General features: G+C 34.0%; 1 protein-coding gene across 4 annotated transcripts in view; it reads right to left on the bottom strand.

Annotated features, from left to right (window-relative positions):
- Positions 1-8,548: 8,548 nt before the first annotated feature.
- SLC16A7 (solute carrier family 16 member 7) overlaps positions 8,549-17,389 on the bottom strand; it is a 168,530-nt gene continuing 159,689 nt past the window's right edge. For 3 of the 4 annotated variants that reach the window (XM_032874623.1, XM_032874625.1, XM_032874624.1), the window contains exons 4-6: positions 16,878-17,021; positions 12,798-13,613; positions 8,611-8,879 (exon numbers count right to left, since the gene is read on the bottom strand). In XM_032874623.1, the coding sequence (XP_032730514.1) occupies positions 8,611-8,879; positions 12,798-13,613; positions 16,878-17,021 (1,229 nt within the window). Of the gene's footprint in view, positions 8,880-12,797; positions 13,614-16,877; positions 17,022-17,389 lie in introns of all 4 variants that reach the window. The other variant, XM_032874626.1, reaches the window with a different exon arrangement.

Below are 17,389 nucleotides of genomic sequence, written 5' to 3'. Positions count from 1 at the left end.
CTGCTAGTTCTTTCATTTTGTTAATTTTTCCTCAAGTTTTATCTGCCAAGTTCAGAACCACTGTATATGCAAAAATTATAGAAATATTTTTTTCAAGATCAAATCATAATCATTTTAAGTACTTTCAGTAGTAAGAAGGCAAAAAGAAGTGCATTCTACCTTACATTTTTAAAACTTCAACTGCCATTTAAATTATTTCATACCATAGTGATTTGTTGAAAAATGAAATATGTACAGCCATGATTTAGGTCATATAAAGATAACTGACTAGATCACCTGAGCTGTCAAGCAAATCTACCGTTTCTTTTCATTTTCCTATTATCGTAATTGTAGTTGATAGACCATGTGACAGTAAGGTCATTTTGTTCAGTGCTCTTTAAAGTGCCTTGAGAACAAATGAACTACATTCTTTTCACTTAAAAATCATAAAAATACAGCCCAAGATACAATTTATATTTTTAAAAAATAACAATTCTACAGATTAACCCCTAAAGAATTGTTGCAAAAGTTAGCTATGTTGGCCATTGCCAACCAATGTCTTATATCTGTCTTCTTAGCAACATGTCATTATGTATGACTTTTATATCAATAATCTTACTTTTAATATTTGCCCATACATACCAATGGGATAAGAAAGAAATATTTGTTGAAGAATATAAGTAGTAAATATTTTCAGGAATTCCTCAGAAATAGGGAAGTATTCATTCTAGGAAATATTAATCAATATAGTAGTTTAAAATATTTGGAGGGAAGTGCTTTTTAGTAAGAAGCTCCAAATCAAATGTAAATATTAGCAAATACATGGAAATAATTTACTGTCCCATCTTCAACACAGGAATTTCTATACCTGACTCATATTTAAGTAATTTGTGATCTCGTTTTTATGATATTACAAAGAAAGGGGCTTCTATTTATTGATGCACTCACTGCAGCTACTGAGGCTTTACCTGTCACGCAGACAAGAAAAACTGAGTATATTTGGATGTCAGTTTCCCTAAATCTAACCAAACACATCACTGACTACAAGGGCATCACGGGCCCTGTTCATGAAAGATTTTACTATGACACATCAGTTTATCAAAACTTTTATTAAAGTATGTTCTTAGGGTAAATATCCTTGATGAATTAAGCAAACAAGTATCGAATAGATTGTTTTTACACTTGTACAGAGCAAATTCCTAATAGCAACCATCTCCCCTTCACTAGGGATTTTTTATTTAGAAGTGACTTTTTTTTTTTCTGAAATAGAATAAAAAAGGAACCCCCCCACCAATCTACTAGATAAAATGGGGACAGAAGAAGATGGTATCACGAACATAAGAGAAACTATAGTTCTACAATTGCCAGACACCTGTTGTCAGGTTTTGTGTTAACGACATAATGTACATATGTACTACATAAATGTAGTACATAAAAAATACTACATAAATGTCCATTTAATAAAGAATTTTTGAGATAGGTCTTATCCTAATAATTTTATTAACTCATCCTTAGATTCTTAGATCAAGAAATATTATTGGTGTGTCCTATTCAAAGTTATCCAATGATGATAATTTCTTACATACAACTTAATAATTCAACAAACTTGCATTGTGTGTTCTGTGCTCTGGAATTAAATTTTTAGGAAATAAGTGAATGATGGTTCTAAAATAAAATAGGAACATAAAGAAAGGAGGAATTAATGGAATATTGACACACAGATTCTATAAACACATTAATGGCAAGTATTTTTAATGACTTAGATATTGCTATAGCCACATATATTGTGCAAAATCATTCATCCCACCAATTATTATGTCCAGTTTACTCAGTATTGTCTACTGTGGGAATCGTTAAATACTCTTCAAATTAAATTTACAAACATGATTTAGCAAAATATGACTCAGGAGAAATATACTTATTTTGGAAATAAAGGATTTATCAAGCAAGGGTAGAATAAGTGTTTCTGGGTGAATATGTATTCAGTCTACAAAACAGGATGGCTTATGCTGTGCAATCGAGGAAAAGGTGGGTCAGGAGTCCAAAGACTTGGGTTCTACTTCCTACCCTGCACTTACTAAAAGGATAGATGTATGTTTATGTAAAGCCCTTAACCTATTCTGGTCTTATTCTGTAAAAATGTGTATCTCTAACAAACTAATTTAAAGGGTTGAGAAGATGAAAGGAATTAAATATATTTTTGGTACATAAATATATCAAAATAAAATACAATACAAATCAAAATACAATTATATCTAATGCTTAGAAAATAAACACTTCAAGGATTTATTTATGCATTGAGAGAGAGAGAAAACACGAGCAAGGGGAGGGGCAGGAGGAGAGGGAGAGAGAAACCCAAGCCGACTCCACGCTGAACATGGAGCCCAACTCAGGGCTCAATCTCACGACCCTGAGATCATGACCTGAGCTGAAACCAAGAGTCGGACACTCAACTGAGACACCCAGGTGCCCCAAAAATAAACACTTTAGTTCACGTCCTTTCTCACTAAATTCATAAATCTTCATACTTTAGTTACAAATAGAAAGCATGTGGTAGAAAAATAAAGTCCTTTAAGTAGTATATCCAAAATTCGTACTCTAATGAACAACCCTATAAACTAGGTCTAACTTCAAAATCTTTCTTAGATGCATATGAAAGTAAAACAACAACAAACCCAGAATAAAAAGCTTGGAGGAATAGGTTTCAAAATTCACCCTGAAATTCATATAAGAATTCTGTTCTTTTGTTCATCCGAACAGAACTTTTTATCAACTTACGTCTTGATAGAATATTGAGTAGCAGTGTTTTCATACAGAGCTTCTTTAGCTTATTTTTGCCATATTTGAATTTTAAACAAAAAATCTTGTTTTGCTATGTGAAGAAAAGTATTTGCTGAAAAGGTAATCAATTAATCACCTATTGAAATATTCCTGAATGTTAGTCACACTATTAACAAGTACATGTGGGGACTGAAAAACATGGCGTTCACCACACAGGGGAGTGTAACTATACCCGCCAAAGAAACAAGAGTTCTGTATTAAAAATGCCCAGAATTGATGAAAAATGCTTAAGAAGCTGGCCTAGATACTGTGAAAAATAATGGAAAGAAAATACTTTTAAAAAATAATTATGAGAAAAGAAGATAAGGTAAGGTGGCTCAGGATTGGGATGGGAAAAATAATTCAGTCTAAAAAATCCCCATATGCTCTTAACACCAAAAATTCTGTTTGCAATATTACTTTTTCTCTTAACGCAGAGACCTAAAAAGCATGATTCTCAGTACTATAACAATGCTTTCATGAACTGCACAGATGTGGAATAAAGCAAAGGAAAGGCAATGTGGGGGAAGAGTAACATAAACCAGATCCCAGGACCTTGAAGGAGTTAAAAATTAAATAGTGTACAAACAACTGAGAGCAAAGAAAAGAAAATGAGAGCTACAAAAAATGATGTGAGCTCAGCAAATTGTTCATGTTTTAATTATCAACAAAGATAATTTCTGATTTTGATTATACAAGCACTGTAATTACTGATAATTGAGCCTCTCAGCTTTTAAGTGCAGGGAGACCATGCACATGGATGTGTAAAAATCAAAACCTATAAAACAAAGTGAGTTGAATAAAGTAAAGATTCTAATTTCAATTTATATCTGAATAATTTTGATGCTGCTTGGTGCTGTGAAGTGTGGTGGTAAGGAATCAACTTGGTAAGATGCATCGGGGATCTCACTGCATTGGAAGAGTGTATAAGGTATGTAATGGCCCCGTGCTGTCATGGTAAGCTTTGTTTCTCAAAGCCATGAGGCCTTTCAAGAATATTAGAAACATCCAGGATAGTTAGTGCCAAGGACAGGAAGACTGATTTTTTTCTAGATTCCTAAAAAATCATATTCATTTATATATTTATCATGCACAAGGAAGACTCCTATTAACAATATGTCTTCTAGATTATAAGCTCCTTCCTTATCCAGGATACCTCAAGCCTCCAGTCACAGGAGTTCCCTCACTTGTGAAGATGAGAGGTCATGGTCAAAAGTACATACTGTTGATTCCAGGAAGACAGCCATTCCTACACATCACAACTGATTAAGACCAGATGCAGCACATGTGATTTTGTGAAAGATGCACTAGAAGTACAGTATCTAAAATAGTGTGAAGGAGAACACTATTCTATGGATGTCAAAAGTCTTAGAGGGAAAGGACAAAAGCAAGGACATTTGTTCTGACTCTAGGACAAATGGACAGAGGGGACAATGGCAGTAACAGATGTTCCAGTAAAGTTGAAAAATCAGTTAGGATGTAGGGTCAGTTACATTAAATGATGAAAATAAATACATACTCTGTAGATGAACCAAATCATTCATATCTTACAATCTTTTTAAGTTTCTTTGGTAGATTGGATGATCCTCTAAATGGGAATCTCTGTAACTCTGAATATAATGTTTTGTATGAAGTACTTTTTGAGTCATAATAAGTAGCAACCAATATGGGAATTACTTGTCCATAAAGAAAATAACATTTTTCTTCTAAATCCAACCTCGGGGAAAATATATTATCCCTGAGTTATATAAATATGTCATTATTTTCGTGCAAAAAGTCGTATTAAAACAATTATGGCTATTATACAATCATTACCATTATTTGGTATAATTTGCATTGGCTAGAAAAGCAGGCAACTTGAAATTATATACTAGTTTATAGCAAACAGTCTCTAATGAACACTAAATAAATCAAGATACAAATTGCAGTTAAACCTAATTGGTTGGCTATATAGGGTTTAAATTTTTTGTATCTCTATTTTATCTACCTTTGCTTCTATAGATTCTATTGAAGGCGGCATGCTAGTGAACACCCTAGGGGCTCTTTCTGCTTTTAGAGAAATCCGAGTTTTAGTTCTGGATCTGTCACATACTGCTTTTCACTTTGGGTAATTAGTTGAACTTTGTGTGTCTGATCTTTGTTTCTCTCATCTGTTATATCAGGTCAATAGCTCTATTTATAATTTGGTTTGAATATTAAAAAGTATTATGTAGGTAAAACGTACAATGTAAATATTAGTTCCCTTCTCACTTTATACCCTTTCTCCCTATTAAATGGAACCTAAAGATCATGATTTTTCATTTTGTTTCATTAAAAGTGTGCAACATGATACATATGAGAGAACTTTTTTAAAAAAAGGTACTTTAGATGGAAAATAATTTTCAATTAACTGATTAAGGATTTCTCTGCATTTTATAATATCAATATAAAAACTTATATTTACATCATACATCTTTTTTCTGTATCCTCAATTGTCATGTGCAGCCAGAGGAGGAGTAAAAAAAAATCTAGATTTTTAAAGAGCACATTCAAATATATCAAACTCATTTTACTGATTTTCTAGTGTCTAGAGGTGGGGCATGAGATAAGATAGGTGGATGTTGATACCAAAGAAGTGAAACTCACGTAAATCTACATTGAGAAAACACCATGTCTTCCAACTTGAAGTACACTAGAACCTAACCCAGTGCCTCTTAAACGTGTGTTGACTGGACCCCCCCACCCTCAAAAAGGATCAGGAAAGAGGGTAGGGATAGGTCAGGACAAGTCTATACCCAAAATTCTTAGTGAAGGCATATTTAAGGTTCAATTGTGAAAAATATGGGCTGCTAGTTATCACAAGTAGAAAAATACTTAACGTAGCTAGTGATTATGAATTATTTTAGTACCCTGGTTGATAACCTCCCTTCTTAACAATTCCCCAGTGGGGTAATGGGACTAAAACGAATTTTATTGGTGTACTCTGATTTCATTTCATGACATCTTGAACATCTAAAACATGTCACTCCTAGGGAAAGAAATATGGTCTACATTGATCACTGCAGACTCAGAGGCCAACTATATTGCTTCCTCTAGACTGTGTGAATATTCTGGGTTGATATTCTCTTCTTGGTCTCTGAAAGATTCTCTTAAAGCAACAAATAAACTCACAAGTTCAAGGGAGTGGAGGGTGAACGACTAGATAATTATTTTACTCTGAAATAATTCTCAATCCTGTACATGAGTCGATGTCACTGTTTCAAGTGTGTTCTAAATTAATTTTCAACATAACTGTGAGAATGAACATGTGTGCATATTTGTAACTTTGTGTAGAGCTGTCGCCAGCCATGGCTTTGAATTATTATGTGCTTTGAATGTGCAATTTTACTTCCCTTTCTTTTTCAACAATTTAATATACAGTGTTAGAAATGAAAAGTTAATGAAGATGACCGAAGGCCAACAGAACAGATAAGAATCAGTTTTCACCTGACACAAACCTCATCAATACATAAATGAACCTTCTTCCATGGAGGAAGGCACTGGAAGGCATCCACCAGCAGGGGACAAAAGGACTAAAGCCTTGGGCCCAAACCCCACTATCATTACTTTGATGTTTATTTCCCCCGGGATCTGATATGTATATTAATCTAAATACATATCCTCAGAGAATTGAAGGCATTTCTTGGGAAATGTTTAAGATTGGGGAGCTACTACACAATTTATAATGTTGCGTTTCTTATGACAAGTCAGAGTTCTATACAAAAGCACTTAATAATATAAAAGTAGCTCATTCAAGACTCAAGATTGGGCAAAACTAAATTAAAAACGGCCATACACTGCCCCATTTTGCCTGATTTATTTACCTATGGTATTGGCACAAGTTGCTTTATTTAATATTTAAAAAAATACAAATTCCTCTTCATCTGCAAACAAAATGAATGCTAAATGAAATATAGGACTTTATATAGCTTCCTAAATATGAGCCACATGCTTAGCCAGTGCATAAATTTTACAAATCAAATCCTTAATGTTAATTATCACAAAAGCTTGGTGTCCAGGTGTAATCTTATAGGAAATAAGAAACCATCTGCCTCCACTGCAATTAAAAAAAAAAAAATGAACAGCAAATCCCTTTTGACATCTTAAGAGTAAAATCACTTCAATAATCAAGCACTAAATGTTTTTCATTAATCATACTCTTAATTTAAACTTCAGATTTACTGATGTAAATACTTAATGACTTTAGCCCTAAGGCACAAATTCTTTCTTGTTTAAAAGTACTGTTTTACTCTAAATGGTATTTATAGTTCTGAGTGCACAGTAACTATCATACGCCTGAACATTCAAGGGTGATTCAGATTCTCAGATGTTTTAACATCGTTACGAAAATGAGAAACTGCTAAATTAAACCGGCCGGCAACGGGCAATGTTGCAGGCCTCTTGCTATCCTGTGATAAACTTCACAAGTGTGTATACGGAGTCATGAGCAGCCTCCAGTTCTAGAAACCTTTTCTCACAGTCTCCCAGTTACGTTCCTAGGTGGCAGAAAGTCTCATCAGGAGGGGGTGGGATTTCGAAGTGAGGCCATTCCTTATAGCCTGAGGAATTTCAGTGGCGGAGTGAAAAGCCTCTTTGGGTTTCTGGGTGTTTTGCTTTTGCATTTTAGGGAGGGGTGAGAAATGACAGAACTGGGAGGCCTCAGTATAAGCACTTCTCACACTCAGTCAGCTTTACTCAGATCATTCATAACAGTAATCCTCTGACCACGGTTATGTGTTGGGAAAAATTAGAATTTGGCCTATTTGTCAGCCTGTCGACCAGGATTCTGGTATATTCCATTTTGAAGTCTCAGTCTGACAGTGAGTGTAGACTGAGTTCTGATTAAAAAAAAAATCCCTGGTTATTACTTTCTGGATTTGAAACTAAATCCTTTTAAAATCAATGAACGTAGCTCATTGCGAACAGTCACTTAGGCTTTTAATTTGATTTACATATGAAGTAAGAATTCTGAAAATTATTTGAGAGTTCTATTCTCTAGCACCAGGTACTAATGACCATCCTCAAAGAAATCACGTGCATGGATTAATCAAATCTAACAGTGCTCAGAAATAATGGTTTAAAATGGACTTTTTTTTTCAAATTTATTTTATACATGCAAATTTTTTTCATGCAGTTAGTTGCATTTTCAAATTAAGATCGTTCTCATTTTCACTGATGTTCTTATCTTTAAAATTCACATTGTAAAGTAGTGTGCAGATATAACAGATTTCTTCATTCTCAGTGGATTTATTTTTAAAGTTAAAAAAAGTGATAATATTTTTTTTGAACCTACTTGTCTTGTTCATTGGATACTCTGCACGTGTGTACATATAGGTCAGTGTGTGTGTGTGCGTGCACATGCACACTAGAAGAAAATTCATTTTCCTTCACTTCCGTTTAACACTAAAAAATGAAATTTGGACAGGGTATTCTTATTGGATTAAACACACGCCTTCTAAGTACTTAAACCAGGGGTTTGCGATTCAGATCTCTATAACCAAGACTGGAAGTCACTGGAAGACTTTAAAATTATTTTAACCGTGACAACCAGAGTCATGTATGGAAATAAACCCATTGCATGGATTCCTTCTAGGCATAATCTCAAAATTGAACTATCCAAACAAGTGTTAAAAAACAAACCTATAAAAACCCGCCATCGAGGAAAATCTCATCTCCATCCTTCATTATGACTCCTCATTTCAAGTAAAAACTTTCCCAATTTTTGAAAAAAAAAAAAAAAAAAAACAACTCCTAAAAAAGTCATAAACACTGAAATCAGAGATGTGATTCTTGTTAAATATTAGTTTCTCTTTCGGAGGAATTATTCTCTGTTCTTGTACTTCTGACATCAACATCATGGTGTTTAGATTTGTTCAAGGGTTCAGACTCTCTGGACTCAGGTGTATGCAGTTTCTTGTTCCTTTCTTCTTCCTTCTTTTCCTTTGCAAGCAATCTGTAGTTTATGGCGTTGCCGATGAGCAGCCACACACTTGAGAGGAACACAATAGCGCCACAGGCAATATACATGTATTTATACTGTCCAGTTTGATCCACCAATTTACCTAACAGACAGAAAACATCTTTTAAGACAGCATAATAAAACAGCTATAAAATTATAACATTTTCCAGTAAATTCTTCCACAAAGTATGTACCCATTTCTTATTGAGGTTAATATTGCATGAGCTTTTAACAAAAACTATTCTAGATTATGAATTCTATACATGCATAAAAAAGGCATGTATGTACACATAGAATTATATTACCAGTATATTAAATTTAAGGAAGATTATTCCCCTCAATAAAAATGTACAACCAAGACAAAATAGGTATATATCTGTTTGTGTGTATATTCATAAATACACGTATGTGTGAGGCATGTTTTTTGTATCTGTGTGTCTACAAATAGATATACCTATCTATTAACTTTTATACATGGAGACTGCTTCATCCTTCCCATGCTTCTTTTCAATAAAAAGGAGAAATTCACATTTTTTAGGAAAGATCCAAAGGCTTTTTTTAAAGGTTCTTGACATGCCATAATATTTACTCAATGCTTTTTCTATGCCCACTACTAGGCTAAACACTTCTTTTTTTTTTTAAGATTTTTTATTTGTTTATTTGAGAGAGAGAGCAAGAGAGAGAGCATGGAGGTGTGGGGGGGAAGGGAGGAGGGAGAGGAAGAAGCAGACTCCCTGCCTAGCAGAAGCCTTACATGGGACTCAATCCTAGGACCCTGGGATTCTGACCTGAGCTGAAGGCAGAGGCTTAACGACTGAGCCACCCAGACCCCCTTAGGCTAAACACTTTTAAATGAGGTTATAGCTCATTTAATTTTTACAAGATCACTATGAAATAATTTGATTATGGTTACATAGCCAGTGAGTGGCAGAATCTGGAATCCAAACAAGGTCTGTCTGAAACTCAGATTCTTAACTATTCTGTAAAAGAGCTTTACCATACCTCTTGGTTAAGAGTCATATGATAACTTTTAGGGCTAATCACAATTTTTAGTTTATCTGAATCTAAATTATTAAGGCCAGACAAATCAGGAAGAAAGTATTTATTACATTTGATTATTAAGAACATTTAAAAACTAGCCTGATACCATATAACCTGAAGAATTATTGATCTTTTTTTTTTTTCCCCCCGAGAGAGAGTGAGAGCAAGCATGGGTGGGGGGACAAGCAGAGGGAGAGGGAGAGAGGGAATCTCAAGCAGACTCTACACCCAGCACAGAGCCTGATGGGGTGCTTGATCTCACAAACTGAGATCATGACCTGAGCCGAAACCAATCATTGAACACTCAACCAACTGAGCCAGCCAGGCACCCAGGTTTACTGACTTTTAAAAATACTTCAGTTTATACTTAATTTTGCTTCTTGCTTATGCAGGTACCTAATTCTTAACAATGATAGTATATGCAAGTCCGTATTATTTATTATATGCATATTCTAGGTGATTCTGATATAGGCCTGATTCTTTAATTAGAATCTCATTTATTCTGGCTAGAATATAAGTTAGTGGCTCAGTATTAAATTTAGCTACTTGTGAAATTGCCTATTTGAACAAAGTTCTCTGTTTTAATCAGTTAAATGGTGGAATAGGTTTGAGTGTGCCATATACATAAACATAACAAAATGCATAATTTAAATTTCCATTCTAGCTTTAGTCAATTGTTTTTATTCATCCGATGATTGTTATACTTCTAAATACATAAACATTAGGTCTATGGCCCCATCAGAGTTAGTATCACTTTGGGCTGCCATATCAACATACTTTCTAAATGTCTGGGGAATTTATTTTAGCATCATCAAGAAACCAAACACGACAGCTATTGTGAGCGCAGCAGTGGAAGTTTGAGCTGGATACATAACTAAAAATCATACCCTATCTTCCACTCTGGCTTTACAAACAAGAGTAGCAGCAACAGCAGCAACGGTGTGAGAAGTAACGACAATGATACTCATTCATTCAAACGTATTTACGGAGTGCCTACCACGCGCCAGACCGTTCTATCAGTGTTCAAAGGCTACAGAGAAGAAGCCAGTCCAAAAGTCAAGGAGGATCAGGGATACCAGAAGACAGAAACAGGATGAAAAAAAAAATGGATTTATTATGGCTATGGCCTGAGAACTTCAAAAAGGAGCCCCAAATGGATTCTTGCCATTGCCAGCACTTGTGTAATGGTTTGGCAGTATTAACACAAGAAGCACTCAAGATCACTGAAACTGATATAAATGTTACTAATACAGGTTCTCAGCGCAGGTAGGAACATTCAAATCAGATGCCTTCATTTTCATTCTTAGAGCCTACTCACTATGCCTGATGACCTGATTTAATTTTTTTTTTACTCTCACCACGGCTGGTGAAATACAATATTCTCCCTTGATACTAAAAATTTTGCCGCTAATTAATAGGCTTCTAAAACCCATTTAGTAAACTAATTCTGTAGGCAAAGACAGGTCAATTATAGTTGTCTTATGCAACAAAATCAATTAGCTGATAAACAAGACTAACTTTCATTCCTTCTGAAAATTGGTTTGGTGCCATAGTACAGCCAATATTAAAAGATATACCACCCAAAAATATTAAAAGATATACCAACATCTGTGCTAGATACAAGACAGCCCTCAGAGATGAAAAAAATTCAGTAGCCGCTCAGATTTTAAGATCTGAAATATTTTCAGTGATGCCTATGAGTGGCAAGAATGCCACTAGTTCTTGACCAAGTGAAAAAGCAAGGTAGAAATTCAATGATACCTAAAGATCAACAAATTAAATACAAGGTTTCCCAATTCAAAATTATTTCTTGATGTATGGAATTGCTGAATCACTATATTGTTCACCTTAAATGACTATAACACTATCTGTTAACTATACTGGAATTTTAAAAAATGATACCTTGATGTCATGTAGGGAAGCAGTTTAAAAACTGGAAAAATTTACATTTAACCTGGCAGTTAATATGACCACTAGGGGTCCGGCCAAGAGCCTAAGTGAATACCTAAGCTTAGTATTAACCAAAACAATGTACTGGAAAATAATGTTTTTTTTATTTAAATGTTCTAATGTTTAATGTTTTAATTTAAATTAACTTAATTTAATTTAATTTATAACATTAAAGTCTAAGACTAAACAAAGTCTTAGCTTCAAAAATGCACTTCTACATTTAGCACAGATACTTTATAGGCATCACTGAAAATATTTCAGATCTTAAAACCTATAGGTACCCACTATAATTTTATATATATGTTATATAATTATTTTATTTATATAATATAATTTTTATAAAATAATATATTATATAAATATATAATTTTTATATTATAATATCTCAGATCTTAAAATCTATAGGTAACCACTATAATTTATAAATGTGGAATGTATCTGTTCAAAATGAATTTCTTTTCCATACTGCATTTCACATACATATATATATGAGTATATATATATACATATATATGGATATATATATATATTTCTGTCAGTAATATTATAAAAGCATTCTATGCTTAGGCATGTAAGATATTAATATAACCAATGTACTCCAATTAAAAAATAGATCCTGACCTTTAGTAGCATTATTTTACACTTTTGACTCATTTTAATATAAGCAGAAGAGAAACTTGTTAGTCAATGATAGAATGAAGAAAAAGTGGAATTTTATTATTATGACACAATTTTATAAGCAGAAAACAATTGCTATGGGTAAAAATATGCAAATTATGTTACTAAATATCAGTATAATTTAACTTCTTAAGTTCACAGGTCCTGGCTCTGAAGCAAATTTAGGTCTAAGATCAACCATTTATGAAATTTAAAAATACATACATAATAAAACCTAAAATTAACACACCCACAGTCTTTCAGGCTATTATTACTTATTATTACAAGCCCCATCATATGCTACAAAGAAATGTCCTGGCTAGTCGATATTCATTTTTTGCTTTTTGCTTTTCTGGATGAGAATTATTCTTACCAGCAAGAGGAGGACCAAGGAGAACGGGGCAACACTCCACCACTGTGACAAGTCCTACAGCGCTGGAAAACCTTTGAGGGCCAACCAGGTCCATGAGAGTTTCAAAGAGCACGCTGCTAACACTCCCAAATCCAAGACCAAAAAATATAGCATATAACACCAGACTTGTGTAGTCCTCTGCCAGTGGGCACAAGAGATGGCACACTCCAGTGAACATGATTGCAAAACTGAAGAAATACTGGATTCGGGGGCGGATAAGTTTAGAGTTTGCAATGAGTCCTCCAGCGGGTCTAGCAAACATATCAACAAAAGCCATAATAGACAGCAGGAAAGCTGCAGAATACTCATCAATTCCTTTGTCTTTAGCATATGGAGCCAAGAATATAATGGGGGCAAAAAACCCTAGAAACATAATGACATTTCCAGATAAGTATATCAGAAATCCCCTATGCTTAAAAAGGGAGAAATCTAAATACATATTGACTATCTCCCATGCTGATTTCTTCCTATGGCTCCTCACACCTGAGTCATCCACTCCTATGCCAATGTTATTTTTAGACTGACTGGCAACTTGTTTGGGTTCAACGGGCCTCATGAGGGACCCAGCCACACAGGCATTCAACAGTATACCCCCCAAAATCAAGAAGCTTCCTTTCCAGCCGAAAGTATTGAAAAGGTACTGATTGAAAGGAGCCAACGTGCTTAAGAAAACAGGACTTCCTGCCATGGCGAGGCCATTAGCCACGGGCCGTTTCTTATAGAAGTATTTGCCAATGATTGTTAGGGCAGGTTGCAGGTTGAAGGCTAGACCTAAACCTAAAGAGAACAGAAAAAAAGGAAGAAAAACACAAACACATTATGTCACTCACAAAAGGAATTACTCCTTAAAATGTACATTCAAGTGGGGAAGGCAGAACTAAAAGTGCAAAAGTGGGTAGTAATTTTTGATGATTATAAATATCATGGAATTGTGCATAAACAAAGAGGTTCCCACAACTGGACACCCTAATACATATGACAGCTTCACAGGCCTTTCATGTGAAAGCAGAAAAATAAAACCAAGGACATCTATTGATGTTTCCATAATCACAGAATAGGTGGAAATTAGGATGAAATTATTAGTTCTTAATTATAATCACTTACTACCACAGATAAATCAATCCTCTTTAGGTACATAAACATATATATTTATATGCATTATATTTACACCACATATATAGAATAGATTTCTTCCTTGTGGCAAAAGTACATTTAAAATGTGAACACTGTTTTTTTTTTTTTTTTTCCAAATTTTATTTATTTCTTTGACAGAGACAGATCACAAGTAGGCAAAGAGGAGGAAGCAGGGTCCCCGCTGAGCAGAGAGCCCGATGCGGGGCTCAATCCCAGGACCCTGAGATCATGACCTGAGCCGAAGGCAGAGGCTTTAAACCACTGAGCCACCCAGGCACCTGAACACTGTTTTTTTAAGAGTGGAACAGAGGGAACAGATTAAAAAGGCTGTCATTTATGAAAATCTTAGGTCTCTCCACAGGTATTTCTTTCAGAACTGTGCAAATAATAAATAAGAGGAATAAATTAATGCCATTAATGTCATGCTCTACATCTTTCATGTTCCATATTTCATGAATATAGATGCACATGTGTACTGACTGAAAAATAAATTTTTTGCTTTAAACCTTTTATTTTAGGGATTAAAACTAATTCTTTATATGATTCAAAGGTCCCTACTATTCCTACCGATTCCAATGGAATCACTTGGCAGTGCTGAATGTCACCTATGAGAGAGGAATTATTTCTTATAGCTTGTCAAAGTATTATTTAGCAATAGTAATGATTATGTTTGTTTAAAAAGCATGTAAAATTGATTTAGATCAATTTAGATAAGGTACCTCTCTTTTCCTCTTAGACTAGGCATTATCCTGTCTTAGTTTAGGGGTTGCAGAAGTAAGAATTCTGCATTTACCAATTTATGTAAATTGAGAGTACTGCAAAGTGGTTAACTATTTAGACTCAGGAACAACTCAGTTCTCAGTACAAATACTTACTGCAAACCTTTGATACAAATATTTTCTATGATTAGGAGGGTCCCTAAAAGCTAACAAAAAGTAACCAAGAGCTTTGGAGAGTAACAGGGCAGTATGCTCTCTGATGCTATCACAGCCCATACCTGTGAGACACGCAGAATAAGTATAATTTATAAATAAGAAAACTGCCAGCCAGCCAGCCTATGGTCAGTGGCTTGTAAATGGAAGAGTCCAAATTAAAACGCAGGAATTTTGTTTTGAAGTTCAAATTTCTTTACCTAATGCCACCCTCCCCCAACCCCTCACCCCATTCAGTCACCTAGAATTTTGCCTTCGGGTATTAATCCAATTTCTCCTTAGGAGATGGTGGCCATCTATTTCCTATTCTGGCATGGTGAAATGAACATGAGATTTGAAATCCAAAGACCTGACTCTGCTTCAGTTATCTTCCTATGTACAGTGTTGGACGTAACACCTAGACATCCTGGGTTCTAATCCCCTCAACAAGAACAAAAGGGGGTTTTGCCGAAGTCAGGTAAGTTCTAGGACTGCAAGAGGTTATATAATGACATATGATGATAATTATATGCTAGTATTTATTTAAAAGTAACAAAGTTCTGGTACTCTGTAAAGCACTATGTATTCATTTTTTAGATGAATCATTCCAATGACTCCCAAAGGAAAGAGATTATAATTTTCCCCATTTTAAAAACAAAGACACTGACATAATAAAGAGGTTAATTTGCCCATGATCATTTAATATGTGCTAAATTAGGTTTAAAAATTAGACTGTATTTTTGTATTGGCTGATAATGCCTTAAGATAAACCTCTCATAGTATATTTAATGATTGATTCTAGAAGCACCAAACCCTTCAAGACTCAAGAATTGAAGTTAGAATAATATATAATGTTGAAATTTGTGGTAGAGTAATAACAAAATCATATTTTCCATAATACATCACTTGTGGGCCCAGCCTGACTCCTGTGGTCAAATGTAATATATAGTATTTCTGGACAAAGAAAGAACATTCTCTGTACTATGAAAACTCTTAGACAGGAAATTCTCATTTATAATGTCAAAAGGTGTTTTATCACATCAAAAAGGAAAACAGTTGTGGAAAGGTTGTAAAGAGAAAGATTTTAACATCACTATTACTATAGGCTTTAATACATTTTATTTTTTTCATCAAATGATATAAAAGTGCAATGTTAGACTCATCTAAAATTACTTTAAAAAGAGAATATATTTACCGTTTTTCTGTGAGCATAAGGAAAATATTCAGTTTCCTTATATATCAAAATCTAATTTTTCTTAAGACTTTGAGTGTAGGTTTGTTTAACGAAGTTTACTGTTGAGACTACTAAAAACAGTGTTTTCCAAATGTACGTATTTAGGTCAGTTTGAGTCAACAGACATTATGCATGAGGAACAACTGTAACAGAATGACAGTATGACATTTAAAACCATGTGTTTAGTGGCAAATGTGCCTTACAGAGCCTTTAAACAATTAGAATCTTTTGTAAGGAAAAGAAGGGACACCGATACAGAGCCCTACCACTAACCAGAACACAAACAAAAAGAATTCTATTGTTAGAACTAAGTCAATGCATGCAGAAAATATCTTTTGGCATCCTTTTTAACCTATAATGAAAAGTCAGATATTCTAAATAGTAATAAGTAATGAAAAACAACTTTTAAAAAAATGAAGCTATTTATAGGCCAGGAAGTCTGTGTCCCAGAATACCATCTTAACTGGCTGATGAATAAAGGTGAAATGGTAAAATTAAATCAAAACTGTTTTCTTTTTGGCATTGATATTATAGCACCTAAGGTATGTGATAACTTTTTCCCATTTCTTGAAATAAGTTTGATTGGCCATTCCAAGCTAGTATTTCAGTGTACTAGATGAAAATACTTTAAAATAGCATCTGATATCAAAAGTAAAGTCAAAGAAAACAATATGAATGGTCTGTTGTTTATGTTTCTTATAGACCTTTGCGAACAATGGAAGTGTTAAGAAGAGAATAAGCAGAAAACAAAACTTGACTTACCACAAATGAATCCAGTAGTGAGGTAAAGCCCTATTACGCTGGTACTAAAAGAGGCTGTGACCATTCCCAAACAGCATAATAAACCTCCTACCATCACCACTGGTCGGCTACCATATTTATTCACCAGAACACTACTTATGGGACCTGTGGTAGAGAGGAAATTAAGAAACATTCAGTTGCTGGGTCATTTACTTATTTATTTTTAACAGCTGTTAATTTTGAAAGCACATTTTAATGATAAAAGAAAAATATTAGTCCACATAGAATGAAGACTTTTCAATACTTCCTAATCACTTTGATTGGTTATCTTTAACCATATATATGACAACACATAAAATAATAAAATTAGAACTGTTCAACATATAGTTTATGACCATAATCATTTGACTTTTGATGGAAAAGATTTTCAACAGGATTTGGCTATACTATCCAAATACTTAATAAATGCAGGCAAATTTATGTAACAACAATCTAGAGATTATAAAAATGACTTGTCTGTGTTATAATTTTAT

This window comes from Lontra canadensis, unplaced genomic scaffold, assembly GCF_010015895.1.
Source record: "Lontra canadensis isolate GAN:19392208 unplaced genomic scaffold, GSC_riverotter_1.0 scaffold53, whole genome shotgun sequence".
Lineage (NCBI taxonomy): Eukaryota > Metazoa > Chordata > Mammalia > Carnivora > Mustelidae > Lontra > Lontra canadensis.
Note: the sequence above shows the minus strand (reverse complement) of the source record. Positions and strands in the feature narration are given on the sequence as shown.